This window comes from Anabrus simplex, chromosome 7, assembly GCF_040414725.1.
Source record: "Anabrus simplex isolate iqAnaSimp1 chromosome 7, ASM4041472v1, whole genome shotgun sequence".
Taxonomy (NCBI): Eukaryota; Metazoa; Arthropoda; class Insecta; order Orthoptera; family Tettigoniidae; genus Anabrus; species Anabrus simplex.
Window position 1 is genome coordinate 118,940,918 of NC_090271.1, and position 15,083 is coordinate 118,956,000.

General features: G+C 36.6%; 1 protein-coding gene across 1 annotated transcript in view; it reads left to right on the top strand.

Annotated features, from left to right (window-relative positions):
- The window catches only part of LOC136877737 (clavesin-2-like), a 51,995-nt gene extending 49,061 nt beyond the window's left edge, over nt 1-2,934 (top strand). Inside the window, exon 8 of the mRNA XM_068228729.1 lies at nt 2,762-2,934. Coding sequence (XP_068084830.1) covers nt 2,762-2,805 — 44 coding nt within the window. The 3' untranslated portion in view covers nt 2,806-2,934. The remainder of the gene's footprint in view (nt 1-2,761) is intronic.
- Nucleotides 2,935-15,083: the final 12,149 nt, after the last annotated feature.

The window sequence follows — 15,083 nt, forward strand, 5'->3', positions numbered from 1 at the left end:
ACCAATTGTTTGCCTAACTTTTTCTTAAATGTTTTCAAAGACCTTTTTCCTTAATAAATTATTCCAATCCCTTTTCCCTCATCCTATAAATGAATTTTGCCCCAATTTGTCCTCTTGAATTCCAGTTTTATCTTCGTACTATGATCTTTCCTACTTTCAAAAGCTCCACAAAAGCTTATTCGTCTACAGGTGTCATTCAAAAGCCACTGACAGCATAGAACATACTGCTTGGTTGAGCAGCCCGTCTCCTTACTCCCAAGTCTTTCCAGCCCAGAGTTGGCAACATTAGACGTAAACATGATAAAAATGAAGGTTATTTAAAATTTAGATCAATGAAAATGCCCATTCACTATCTTCAGATAATTTCTCTCCTTGTGTGTTAATTCTGTATTGCTGTTTGAACCTTGTTAGCTAGTAGTGATATAAAGAATGCACCAGCAATTTTTTTTCTAGAACTAGGGCTGGCACTGAAGTAACAGTGACGGTACTAGTGGCATTGTCTAAAAAAGAAATTTGCAAGGAATTAAAACAGGTAATAACAAAATGCATTCACAGCATAGCACTATGCTAACTTATTATCTATAATGTGACCGAGAGTGAGAGTGCCAGTGCCTGTGCCTATGACGTTCGTGAGCAAAAACACCCTGTCATATTACACAGCCCATGGTCAATACACGCACAGGGTATGGCACCAGCACAGGGTTGAAATAGCGCTAATACAGTACAATTGAAATGAGCCTCCACAGCGACCTTAGCCGGCGGTGATACTGGGTATATTGGCAACACTCCAGCAGAACCAAGTGGGATGTAATGCTGGTAAAGTGAAGATCAGGTGAGGTGGTCAGTAGTGTGTAAAACTGAAGATGCTTATTACAGAGGAGTGAACGTTGTTAGTGGAGTAGGTTTTCCCGGGAAGTGACAAATATACGGGCGCAGTGAAAAGAAGATTTTATGAATGCTTTCCCAACTCAGTTCTACCACATCATGCTACGGTGCCATATACAGTATGATGCTTTGAAGAGCAGTTGACCACCAATTTCAATGGAAGAGAAATGTTTTGATATTTCTGACAGGCTCCTTTGAAGTCCATCAAAATCCATGCAGAAATTGGCTCAGCACTGGCATATCTGTCTTCACAAAGAGCAGCAAGAAAGAAGCTAAATATCTGTATAAAATTTCTGTCATTCAGGAGTGGTGGACTCAGAGAAGAGGATTTTTATTGCGACTGGTTTCATTGGTTTGTTAATCTTCATGGAAAGGAAGTGTTAGACAGAACATTTTTTACTGAAGAAGCTTTGTTCCATTTAACTGGTTACATAAACAGTCAAAATACCCAACTCTGGACTCCTGAAAATCCACGTGCATTTCGTGAAACACAACTTCATTCCCACATTGGTGTGTGGACTGCAATCTTATCTTCACGAATTATTGGGCTAATATTTTTTTAACAGCACGGTAGATTCAGAAATTTACTGTAGTGAAATCTTCCACCTGTTCATCGAAGAACTGAATGAAACAGAAATTATGGGCTCATTCTTCCAACAAGATGGAGCCGCAGCTCATACCTCCAATTGCTCCATGCAAATTTTATGTGGTATATTCAAGGAACGAATATTTCCATGAAGGCCCTGGACTCCACGTAGTCCAGATTTGTCACCTCCTGGTGTTTTTTCTGGGGTGCTGCGAAGTTCTCAGTTTACCAGTCTACTGCCAGAACAATGGAGGAATTAAAAGTACCCATAACAAATTTTGTACACTCCTTGTCAAAGATTTTGATAATGAGTGAAAACATGCTGCCCTATGCTTGGAATTTTGCGCTAAACATTTTCAACATCTGCTGTGAACCTGGTAAGTGTACAACAATCATTAGGCTTACAATACACTCCTTTTCAGGGGACTTGGGTTTGTTAACAGTCTTTGTTAATACAGAACTGTTGTGCTTGTAATCTCTCGATTGACGGTGTTGAGCAATTTGCCCACTTGCATCTGACTCTGAACAGACATTACTGCCACTCGAACTGTGCACTCTGATATGCCACAGCTGCACTGCTTGCTGTGGAGACTCAGTTCTAACGCACTATGCAAAACAGTGCTGCTCTTATCCATGCCAGACTGCCAGTGTCATTCCACTGAGGGTATGTATATCGTGCCACGCTGTGCTGTGCTCTCTTTTACGTTTACTCCTACTGCGACTGTTACGTTTAGTTATGTGAAATGCCGGACAGATGTAAAACTGCCTTACATCACTTATGATGGTGAGCAGAGTTTGTGGACTCTAAGCTTATTTCACAAGTATTCAAAACATCTTGAGGAAAAGAAAAGTTCCAAAGTTAATCTGCAGACCAGTTAATCTGCACCTAGATAATCGGTGACGCAAGGATCGGAAAGGGCTAGGCTATGGCCTTAATTAAGATACAGCCCCAGCATTTGCCTGGTGTAAAAATGGGAAACTGCAGAAAACCATCTTCAGGGCTGCCAACAGTGAGATTCGAAACCACTATTTCCCGGTTGCAATCTCACAGCTGCACGCCCCTAACCGCATGGCCAACTTGCCTGGTAACTCTACTTTGAAGAACCCCTGGTGGTGAAAGAGTGAAGCTACATGTAGTAGAAAGCCATAAGGGGCTTAATTGTGCATTCAAATGTTACCAAAATATGAAAAGTTGAATTTTAAGACTTTGGTTCTCATTGCCTCAAATTAAAAAGGTAGGACTTAGTGCTCAAACTTGTCTTAACTAATGATGTAATTCTATTGTTTCAGAGTTGGAATCATATGGCTACAGGACTGAGGAACCTCAGAGTTAGTGTCAGAAAACTATAGTGGTTCAGTACAGATACATACAGCCTTAAACATTGTGGTGGTTTAATTTACCAGTATTGTTACATCTATAACCTTGAACTTCCCTGTGGTAATCTGGGCTTGGAGTATTGTCATTTGGGACCATGATGGTTTATTCAACTTCTGATGTGAAGAAGCGAGCAAGTGGACTACATAATCAAGAAACTTGAGAATAATGTTACCAAAATAGCAGTGACCAGGCACTCTCAGTTTTCATAAAAAACAAGAACACAAGTATAATGCAACTCCAATTTAGTACATCACTACTGTATTCCTACAGTTGGTGTACGTTAATCTTTTCCAAGTGAGTTACCTAAATGTGATTAATGTTTCACATTATTTATTTAGTTAATGGGTTATGAAATAGGTATTCACTGAGTACCGGTACATGTCATATTGATGTCCAAAATAGACCAGTTCCCTAGGAAAGAAGAGGGAGGCTTTTGGGTTAATCCCGGGTTTGCCATTCCAATTTAGTGCTTTACTAAACATCTTGGTGGTGTGTAGTCAATGAATGGCCGAATAGCTGAAACACTTCATGTAAAGTTAAAGTGCTCATGAAAATTCAAGGTTCCTGATGAATGTCCTTGGTGAAGCACTTCAGTTTATGTGAATTGAAAATAATATGAAAAGTTTACTGGAAAGAATGCAGCAGATCTAGATGTAAAGAAATATTTCAAGATAGCTTATCTGGACTTAAATTCTGGAAGTAGGCAAAAATAATTCTCAGAAGATCTTCACAGGTCTCCACCTGAAAATTTGAGATTTCTTTCATTGTGAATTATGTGCGCTTTTGACTTAGACTATTAAGCCCTGATACAAAAGACATATAAGTCTGCTGCATTCTTTTTTAAGTCCTTCATTTGCCTTATGATAAAATATTATTGCTCTCCAAACAAATACTATGTGCTGATTTCAATTTACTGACTTACAGAAAAGGTTACATACCTTTTGGATATAGAAACTGAGAATTAATTATTCAATTATTTTCATTTTTATTGAGTAAAGCACACTTAGTATCACTTAAGCAAATTAGGTCCTACATTCATTCATTTCATTCAATTTAGGAGTTATATTTTAATAGGCATGGTAACATTTCTCGTCTATAACGCACAAACTTCCAACTGAACTGATCATTCATGATTGTCCATTACTATCCATATCCAGTGTAAATGTATATCTGCCATTCCAACATGTAGCAATTATTATAATGAACTTGAAGTTTTGAAGAAGTAAACACAGGAATTATGAGGTTATAGCAAAAAATATAGTGGTTTACTAATTTCTCATAACATTCTTTGTCTCAAAGAATAACAATGTGGAAAATTGATGGGTGTGCACGTACTTTTTTACCACCGGTATATAATATCTATTACCTACTGTACATTGCGTAAAAGCACAAACATGATGTTTGAACAAGGAAACAAAGAAGAAGAAATAGATAACTGTACAGAATTCATATTGTTTACATTCCTATTAATATTTAGTATATACTTACATTAATCTGTCAACATGTAGCTTGATTTTGTCAGCAAGAATTTTTTTATTTCTCAGTATTGAATTCTGAAATTTCAGAAGTATACAAATTACAAAATATGCATATTTAAGGAGTATAAAAAGGTCAAGCCATGAAGATGTTCAAACAGTTTTCCTCTCTACCAATGGCTTAGCTACAATGAAACAGTCATTTTCATCAGATGTATGGTTCAATAATATTAAGCATGGCCCTAATTCGTAGGCCTATTTGTAACTTTGTGCTGTCAGCTGATGGTTAACTCCTCCTACCCTTAAGTAAACTCTTCACTGAGAATTGTGTCCTGGTATGAATACTAGTTATGATCCTTAAGGCTACTCATATGATGTCCTATGGTTATTTGTTTTGTTAGAATCAAGAATTATGTTACCTTCATAAGTCAAAAAAAAAAGTTTATAATCCTGACCACTGCACAACAATCATTAATCAAGATACACATATTAAGACAATTTCCTTAATAGCAGGATGTTACTATGGTAATGAGCATGGACTCTCTCAAACGTCACTTTTGAGAATGTCTATAGCCCAGTAAACCATAACAATAAAATATGCCCTATGTAATATATATTTGTTGACTGCAGCTCGGATCAAAACTGAAACAAAATCATTACTGAATTCTCTAATAATATAAGTTTGGCAGACAGGAAAAAATTATTAGAGATTCAGAGTTCATTTGCAGGTTAAATTATCTGAAGTTCTGAGTCTTCTTGATATACCAGTACTGTAATTAATTGCTTTTGAAAATAAGACAGATTTAGCAAAAAATGATAACAATATCTCTGCTGATCTTAAAGGTAAATAAATTACTTTATGGAGTACTTTCAAGCATTTTCAAATGGCCATTCTTTGCAACTGACTCCTGGGACAGGAACACTTGATGTGTCTGTTACCAAATTTACAACTAGAAAAGCATTTTCCTGTGAAATGTTCTATGCACTATAAAGAAACCTTTCTAACCATTATGTTTGTAACAGACATCAAGTGTTGCTGAGGGCAACTGTTCAAAAACAGTTGAAAGTCCTTCAGCGAGGTAATTAGTTTACCATTAAAAACAATAGTGAAGCCAATATCATGTTAAATTTTATCATTGATATGTTTTATATATGTATATATAAGTACTGAGGAATTTAAACATTTTTTTTTCACTTCTTAAGTAGGTACTGTACTGGAAATCTTGTTTCCATACCTTTTCAAAACTTGTTTATTTAAAAATAAAACATATCTAATCTAAGATAGAAGAAGAACTTTAATGTGTTTGGTCAATATTCTATTATTTTCAGTTCTGTGAATTTGTAAAATTCAAAGCCTTTGAGAGCTTCTCTCAATTTTTCTGTAACATTTACTATGTTTGTTTAACTTGGATTTGGATTCAACATTTCTCATTTCATGTCCCTTATTGTCGTTTTAATATACCAAAAATCTAAATAACTTCTAAAATGCTTATAAAATATTTGTTGTAAAAATTCAGACATTCCTTGATAATGCGTAGTAATAACGGTACAACAAACTATATTAAAATCATCATGGTCTTAGTGAGACATATTTCTGCTCCAATTTTGTCCTGACTCCTCTCATTAACAGAATAATGTTGTCTTTGCTGTTGTAGCCATTACTCTGCAGGGACTTTATTTCATGTTATGTATTTTTTGTACAATTTGCAAAGGACTAAAACTCCCATTTACATGCCATTATATAGAGTAATTTTGTAATAAATGTTACACGGTTGACATAGGGGTGGTGTGATCTGTAAAAAACTGATTACCTCTCAATGTCTTTTTTATGCAAGTTTAACTGACGAAATGCTATAAGTTTGTTAGTGAAAAGAGTTTAATATGATAATCACAAGGCCTTTCCTAAAAGAAAATACAAATCTTCATCTTCAGAAAAAAAAGAAAAAAAAAGCCATCTGTCAAGAGTTAGAAGCTTGCCCAGAACTGCACAACCAGCAGTTCAAAGTGGAAGTCCCAAGTTTCTCTCTTACAAGCCCTGCAGAAGTGCCCAATCATCATGTATCCTGTCCAACTCCATGGTTAAGTGGTCAGCATCTATGACTTTGATCCTTGGGAACCCAAGTTCATTTTCCAGCTGGGTCAAGGGATCTTAATTCCCTTGGCTCAGGAACTGGGTAGTTGTGTTGTCCCCAAAATTCCTGGAACTCACATGCCACACATGACACAGTATTTAGGTGGAATCTTAAAATAATACAGAAACTTATCTTAAAATATAAGGAAGAGAGAAAGAAACACATTTCATCTGATACCATTTGATATGCAGAAATGGTATCAACTGGATTAGTGTATCAGTGGCCAATGAGCTGATGTCTGAGTATATACATAATTAAAGGGCTAGTTGATGGACATAGTAAAACTTCTTGATCAGGTTCCTATATGAAGATGTTGAGAGCAAAGGAATGCATGATTACACACATCACTTAGCAGGCTATTGTAGGAGAAAAAATCTAGACTTTCCTAACTTACAGATTTTTTTTTTCTTTGCTAGTTGCTTTACGTCGCACCGACACAGATAGGTCTTATGGTGACGATGGGACAGGAAAGGCCTAGGAATGGGAAGGAAACGGCTGTGGCCTTAATTAAGGTACAGCCCCAGCATTTGCCTGGTGTGAAAATGGGAAACCACGGAAAACCATTTTCAGGGCTGCCGATAGTGGGGTTCGAACCTACTATCTCCTGAATACTGGATACTGGCCACACTTAAACGACTGCAGCTATCGAGCTCGGTAACTTACAGATTTAAGTAACATGCAAAAAGTAATGTACCGGTATCTAACACCTAAAAATGAATTTTAAATATTTTAATCTGTCACCATTGTCTTCACAGGCGTTTAGTTGTTTGAATGATATCAAGGAAAGTATGAATACACTTGGTCAGGAAGGCCTAGAATGGCTCTATTATCAGAATAATTGCTCTAACATGAAGGAAGACTTTGTTATCACACAGAAATAGAAAATAAGTGCTCTGAGAAAATAAAAGATATCACTGGTTGTGTTCAGAAATTATTTCTGAGGTAGATTTCAGGTTTTTGAAATTAAGGGGAGAATGTGTTATCCCTCCAAACAAATAGAAACTATTACTTAATTCTACTGTTTAAAATGTTATAGGGTTGTATTACAGCAGAGTAGATTGTGATTTATGCCAGCCATTTCGACTAGAGAAATAACTACAATCATATATGATTAATTGTTTACACATAACTTCAAGAATGTTGGAACTAGAAGAAATTGCCACTAATATTCTCAGAGACTCTCTCCAAATAGTCAATCACCATTTGTGTAGTACAACAAATTACAAATGAAATAAAGGTTTCCATTCAGAAATAATTGCATCTTTAGGGGAATCTGGAAAAAATATTAAATCTATAAATAATCAATACTTTAATTCAAAATATTATTGAAATATTGTTATAAAACTAATTATGAAGCTGTATCTTCATGGTAACACTTATGCAAGGGCTGCTATCCTGTTTTGGATTTTCTCTCTCTATTATTACTACCAAATTACAGCTTAGTGATATATTTCAGTGATAAGGAAAAGGATACCAAATTTATTATATATTGCAGTGCCAAAGGAATGGATGCCCCTTCATGAATTAAATAAATTCTCACTTCTCAAATGCAAAAAATTATAGCTGTACACAAATGGAGGAAGGTTAATCAATAGAAGCAAAACAAAGCAATCTTTGTATTGGTCACATCAGTCCATGGAGTAGTAGAAGGTAAAGGCTTCCCACTATACTTCACTTAGAAGGATAGAGTGGTCTCCCAGGATTTACCCTGAAACTCATTTTTATTGTAAGCATAGTAAAAACCAGGGCAATGTGACCCTCTGGAAGTGGAAATTATGTTTCTAAATTCCTCGATTACCTGAAAAGGAATCACACCCATGTCTTCATTAAGGAACAGAGCATAAGCCTAATTGCTTGAATTAGAACAAAGCTAATACAGAGAAAAAAAATAGTGGGAGGGTAGGCTTATGGGGCGGAACGTTGCAATCCAGAAGGAACACCAGTGTACAGTACCATTTGCTGACGGGTTATAGAATCTTAGAAATGAAGCTGCCACAGCCCGTTAAATTGCTTATTAAGTTCTTTTTCCAGGTTGGACTGTGCTGTTGTTTAATGTACCTTATGTACAAGTTGCCGATGTTTCAAATACATTGTAGTATTCTCTATCGAGGCAACTGATGTCCAAAGTTATCAGTCTCCCCAGGAAGCTAAAATCAACAATGAAGGTGATCACCTTATATCAAATCTCCACCCCCAGGTTCATGTGAGTCCAGAGAACATCGTTGAAACGATCTAAAATATATCTCTCACTCGGCAGTTAGATGGCCAATTTACATTACTGCTCTATAATTGGTGGATCCTGTGGTTTCATGGTCTGACCTGTATACCTACTAGTATAATGAATATAATAGGCATCCAAGAACTGCTGGTTTTGTAACCTTCCTATAAATTTTTGTATGGGTGTTTGTTTATTTCTATAGCCTCTTGGATTTTTCTTTTGAGGTTCCAGGATACAGTCACTAAAATCTTAGTTTTGTCAAACTCTTCTGCTTTGTTTTGGATGGTTATAGAACGTTAAATGTGAAACTGAAATGTCCTATTGTGTATGTACAAGCCTGTCACTATAAGGATGCTAGGATGTGAGCATGGTGCATTTTACTATATTTGAATGCATACATTTAAGAATTCCATTTAATGTACTGTACTTCTATTGACCAGAGGTTTATGAAAATCACAACATACAGTAGGCAAATCTTTCTAATTTTGTACAAGGTGTTTCAGAATTAGCTCAATGAAAATACAGTGATTATTTATCGTTCTGCTAGTTGGGTGCACTTAGTTCTGTTGAGAGGCCATCCCTTTTTGGTTGTTGTCGTTGTTGTTGTTGTTGTTGTTGTTTTTCCCCTCAAATATCAATAACACACAACTTGACAAAGTGAGTGTGCAACATTTCTGATATAAATGACATGAAAAAATTAACACATTTTTTTCTCCACAAAATGCAAAGTTTTTTAATTTTTAAAGTTAAAATCAAGGTCTTCATAAACATCTGTCCTTTCTTTCAATAAAATAACACAATTTTCAATGCTAAACCAAAATTCAGATCTGTGACAAGTATTTTTCTGAGAAAAGTGCACCAAAACTTAAAAAATTATTTTTACTGAGCTAATTTTAAATAAACATCCTGAATATAATTGGACAGTGTTAGGTACTTTATATTTATCATTATTATTTAGCTTTGAAAGAATTTCCCATTGGATGTCATGATTTTTGTACCCCTTCAGTAAACAGAAGTATGGTACCGGTAACTTATATGAAATATAATTTTGAAATGTATGTGTTCAAAGGTGTGAAATGTGGCATGCTGAAGTTCCAGTATCCTTAAATGGAAACAATGTCAGCTTAACCTTGGAGTCAATAAACTACAAGCATCCTATCATTGTGAAGGGGCAGATATTAAGACATTATTTTTAAAAACAAAAATTATGAGAGAATAACCAAAGGGCCAGAAGGAACATCACTGTATACTCTTACACTGAACAGGAAATGAGAACCTGTGATTACTGTTATTGGACTCTTTTCAGGACAAGTACTTCAAGAGGTTACAAATTGTTGTTATATATATCATGTGTATGCATGTATGAATGAAGGTGATATTATATACAGTACTATATATAAATATAAAAATATAGATTGATACCTCACAGATGTTGCTTTTGAATAATATCTAATATAATGTAACAAATAAGGTACTTTTCTCACTTGAGCATCAAGACAAGCTTATAGGAGTCAGCCATTTTTGCTATGATCCTCTCTGCTGCAACTTTGTGCATCTTTTTCATGTCTTTACTCTGCTGCACAGTATTCTTGATGTTAAATATAACCATAAGTATCACTTAAACATAATTCAACATATGTACCCTGATCATGTATTTAAATTTCACATCTGATGTTCACATTTCATGTGATGCATTCCTTAATTGGGACTGATACTTTTAAGCACTAATAAAAGGTGAGAGTTTAATTGCATGAAATGAACAAGCATAGCCTATTTCTTTTGAGCAGAAGAGATCAGATATTCTATGATTTTTTCCCTCTCAGAGCAATGTACTTAGAAAGAAAAGGAAAAAACATGCAGAGGAATAAAACTCATTGACAAATCACATAAATAAAAATTTAAACAAAATTCATATTTGTCAGTGAAGTGTTGAAATATTAAATTTGTTTTTTGTCATATGTCCAATGTCTTCATCTTTATAACTAATGGATCAAATTTAAATCTGTGATTTGTTTCCGTAAAAGTCAACGACGTGATATATTCTTATACTGCAAACGATGCCTGCATACCCACAAGGGAAAGTTAATTCAACTGCATTAACAAATATCATTGTTATGTTAAATTTGCAAGAAGATAATCATGTTCTTTCTTAAGTAGGCCCCAGAAAAGCATTAACATTATTTTTTCAAGAAATATTTTGTACAATATGGTAATAAAATTAGTTAGCATCTATGTATTTTTTCTCATTTGCAGTTTAAATAAAGATTTGCAGTCCTTTTTAACTATTTACACTTCATGTACCCAAATATCCTCTTTCTCACATTATTCAAATATTTGAGGACAAATTTGAAGTTGAATTGCATTGGGTGTTGAGACATCTTTGACCATAACTCTGACTGAGGAAACTGATACCAGTAACTTGTGTATTTTCTGGAATCTCAGCTAGTGTGTTTATAGTATTAGGGCAGATATCCTGGAAGCAGCAAGAATCTGTTGATGGTCATCCTTGATGTAAAAAAAGCATACAGCAGTGTGTGTAAAAGTCATATGTGGAGAGCTCTGGAAAACCAAGAAGTAGGGGAGCATACTGTAGAGAGAGTGAAAGCAATGTATCAAGATTACATGAGTTGTGTGGAAGTAGGAGAGAGAACAGACTAGTTCGAACAAAGGAATGGTTTATAGCAAAGAAGTGACTTTTCACCAATACTTTTCATTGTTGTGATGGATGAACCAATGATGATGGTAACAGGAATGACCGAGGAACAGAAAGATAAGCAAGGAATGGTTTTTGCAGGTGATGTGATGGTCATCGGCGTCAGCGGCTACAATTCATATCCGAGTAAACATACTTCAGCAGTTTACATTTTCACAGCCTCTGTGGCTCAGACAGCAGTGCGTCGACTTCTCACTGCTGGATACCGTGGTTCAAATCCCGGTCACTCCATGTGAGATTTCTGCTGGACAAAGCGGAGGCGGGACAGGTTTCCCTCTGGGTACTCCAGTTTTCCCTGTCATATTTCGTTCCAGAAACACTCTCCATTCTCATTTCATAGCATCTATCAGTCATTCATAAATCACTTTGGGAGTGGCAACCCCATCGTACTAATAGCCTATACCGGTATATGATTCTTTCATTACATCCCTTACCCGGTCATTGACTGGAGAACAGGTTGTAGGATATCATTCATTTTCACATTTTCACACTCACAATACTTTGTGAATATATTTCATATATATGCTTTTTCTATATCAAGGATGACCATCAACAGATTCTTGCTGTTTCCAGGATATCTGCCCTGATACTATAAACACACTAGCTGAGATTCCAGAAAATACACAAGTTATCAGTTTCCTCAGTCAGAGTTATGGTCAAAGATGTCTCAACATTCAATGCAATTCAACTTCAAATTTGTCCACACATATTCTTGGTATGAAACATACGTCCACACAAATCACATGAAATAGCTGGGGGAGGGTGGGGCTGAGCTTGACGGAGCTTCCGTATTTGTCGTTTGGCCTCTTCATGTCTATGTCATTCCTCTTCAAACGCAGTACCTGATGTAGAAACAGTGTGGTTCCAAAGTGTACGATTCTCACCAAGCATACCGTTATCCTAGGTTTGAGTGTTAATTACAACTCTTTTCATAGTATGCTTTAGCTGATCCTTGAAACGTCTCAAAGGGGCTCCATGAAGTCTTTTGTGCTGGAGCAGAGTTTACCATTCAGGAGTTGACGAGGAAGCCTGGTATCACTCATTTGAAGGACGTGCCCTATCCATTTGAGACGATGGCCAATGATAGCAGCCTCAATGCTTATAGCATACACTGTCTCAAGAACTGCAAGGTTGATGATACAGTCCTCCCGTTTGATGTTCAAGGTGGATCTAAGTTTTTGCAGATGCAAGCTCGTTAGCTTTTTGATATTCTGACAGTAGAGGGTCCAAGTTTCACAACTGTAAACCCATGTATAGCATGGTAAACCATGATCTTTGTAAGCACTGTAAGGTCCTTATTCATGAAGACACAACAGGATAAATGTCCAAATGCTGAGTGGGCAGCACCAATTCTCCTATCCACATCTTGTGAGCAGTTGGCATTTGTTGAGAGTATATTTCCTAGTTATAAAAAGTGGTCGATCTGCACCAGTGCACTATTCACTTTGTTTTGAGGGGTCACCTGACAGTTTAATGCATAGCTATGCCTACAGATGGAGTATAACTTTGATTTGACATACCCTGAGTAGCTAAGGTCTCAAGGTATGCTGTACGGCCATTGGAACCCCATCTACAAAATTAACGTTCACATAGCAGACATTACAACACATGTTCCCCTAAATTTTTTGAACTGTGGATTATGTATTCAAACATGCCTCATTTGCCAGCTGAGGACTAATCTGTTTGATTCACGCTACGTATGAAACATGACCTAGCATCAGTGGCGTATACTGAGGGCTACCCAAGGCTATCAGTGAAGTCCAAACCTCAAATGTGAACAATGGAAATCTAAAGCACACTATAATGTAAGCATGTGACACATTGTTCCAAACCTTGTTACAAACCTTGAAAGCAATGAGAAAAACGTAGGATGTATTTGTGAAAACAAAGGCTCCAGAGACTGATATTGCAGCCCAGATTCTCATCCTTCTCCCCTCGACTCACCTCACGCGGCTTGCTGCTGTATGCTTGATAGGCGCGGGGACCGGGGAGGATAGGTGTGCTAGGCTTCGGTCCGTCACATTGACACTGCTAATTATGAACCATGCATTACTCATCATATATACTTCCTCACCTAATCCTTCTGACGTAATTGTATAGATAACAGAGTGCTGGTATTTCACTTCTGTTTACTTCTACATCCTTGTAGGAAGACACTGCAAGGATGCTACTCTGCCCAGTTAAATGTTTGGAATAGGATATATTAACTAATCAGAACATCACTAACTTATTATAAAACAGACAATTGCTAGACAGGTATTCTCTACTGTGCTCATAAATACACTATGATAAAATATGATTGAACACATTTAATATCACCGTAGTTAACTGGTAAATGAAAAACGGATATAGACCTTGAGTTACAGCAGATAACATAGCCCTGTGAGCGTGATTCAAGTACACAACTTAAACGACATTTTGTCACAGATACTTCCGTGACAGCATATCTCATACATCGATGACAAAGTAACATGCTGTGATTTATTGATCATCTCTAGTCAAAATGAAATGCAATCTTTCAGTTTTAGTGTTTTAGTGTTTTAGTGTTCTCTTTTGTTGGGTGGAATCAAACCTGTGATCATGGGTCGGACACCACCACTGATCTCCCGAGGAAGCTAATTAACCAGTGAACGATGGGACGACTGCTGTAAAATTCAACATTTTTTATTTAATTATGATGATGATGATAATAATAATAATAATAATAATAATAATAATAATAATAATAATAATAATAATAATAATAATAATAATAATAATAACAATAACAATAATAATAATAAGAAGAACAGTAATAATAATGGTGCATGGTGGCATCTGTATAGGCTTAGTAGTGACCTAATGAGGATAAAATGAGTGGGGAAGACATCATAAACACTCAGTCCCCAAGCCAGGAGAATTAACAGTATGAGGGGGTTGATTCAGAAAATTGAACCGGGACCATCAGACCAAAGGCAAGCATTCTATCCGTTTAGCCATAAAGCTGAACTTCAATTTGCTGAACCTTCGGCTACCATCTCGACTAATCAGATGTTGAGTATTGGCAGTGGCAGAGGCCAGGGCAGTAGCTTGTGAAGCAGCCCTGACAACACAGCAGGCATAGACCTTGAGTTACAGCAGATAACATAGCCCTGTGAGCGTGATACAAGTACACAACTTAAACGACATTTTGTCACAGATACTTCCATGACAGTGTATCTCATATATCGGTGATTTATCGACCATCTCTAGTCAAAACTCCTCTGGGACAATGATTAATGGCTGACAGATGAAATGAAATGTAATTGGAGAGTGTGGCTGGAATGAACAATGGCAGGGAAAACGGGAGTACCCGAAGAAAAACCTCTCCCGCCTTCGCTTTGTCCAGCACAAATCTCACCTGGAGTGATTGGGATTTGAAGCACGGAACCCAGCGGAGGCTAATTGAATACTAATAAAGAATGTTATTGTTTCTACGTCCCACTTACTAATTTTACAGTTTTCGGAGATGCTGGAATTTTTTCCTGCAGGAGTTCTTTTACGTGCCAGTAAATCTACCGACATGAAGCTGACGTATTTGAGCACCTTCAAATACCACCGGACTGAGTCAGGATCGAACGTGCCAAGTTGGCACTAGAAGGCCAGTTCTCTACCGTCCGAGCTACTCAGCCCAGTTAAATGTTTGAAATAGGACATATTAACTAATCAGAACATCAC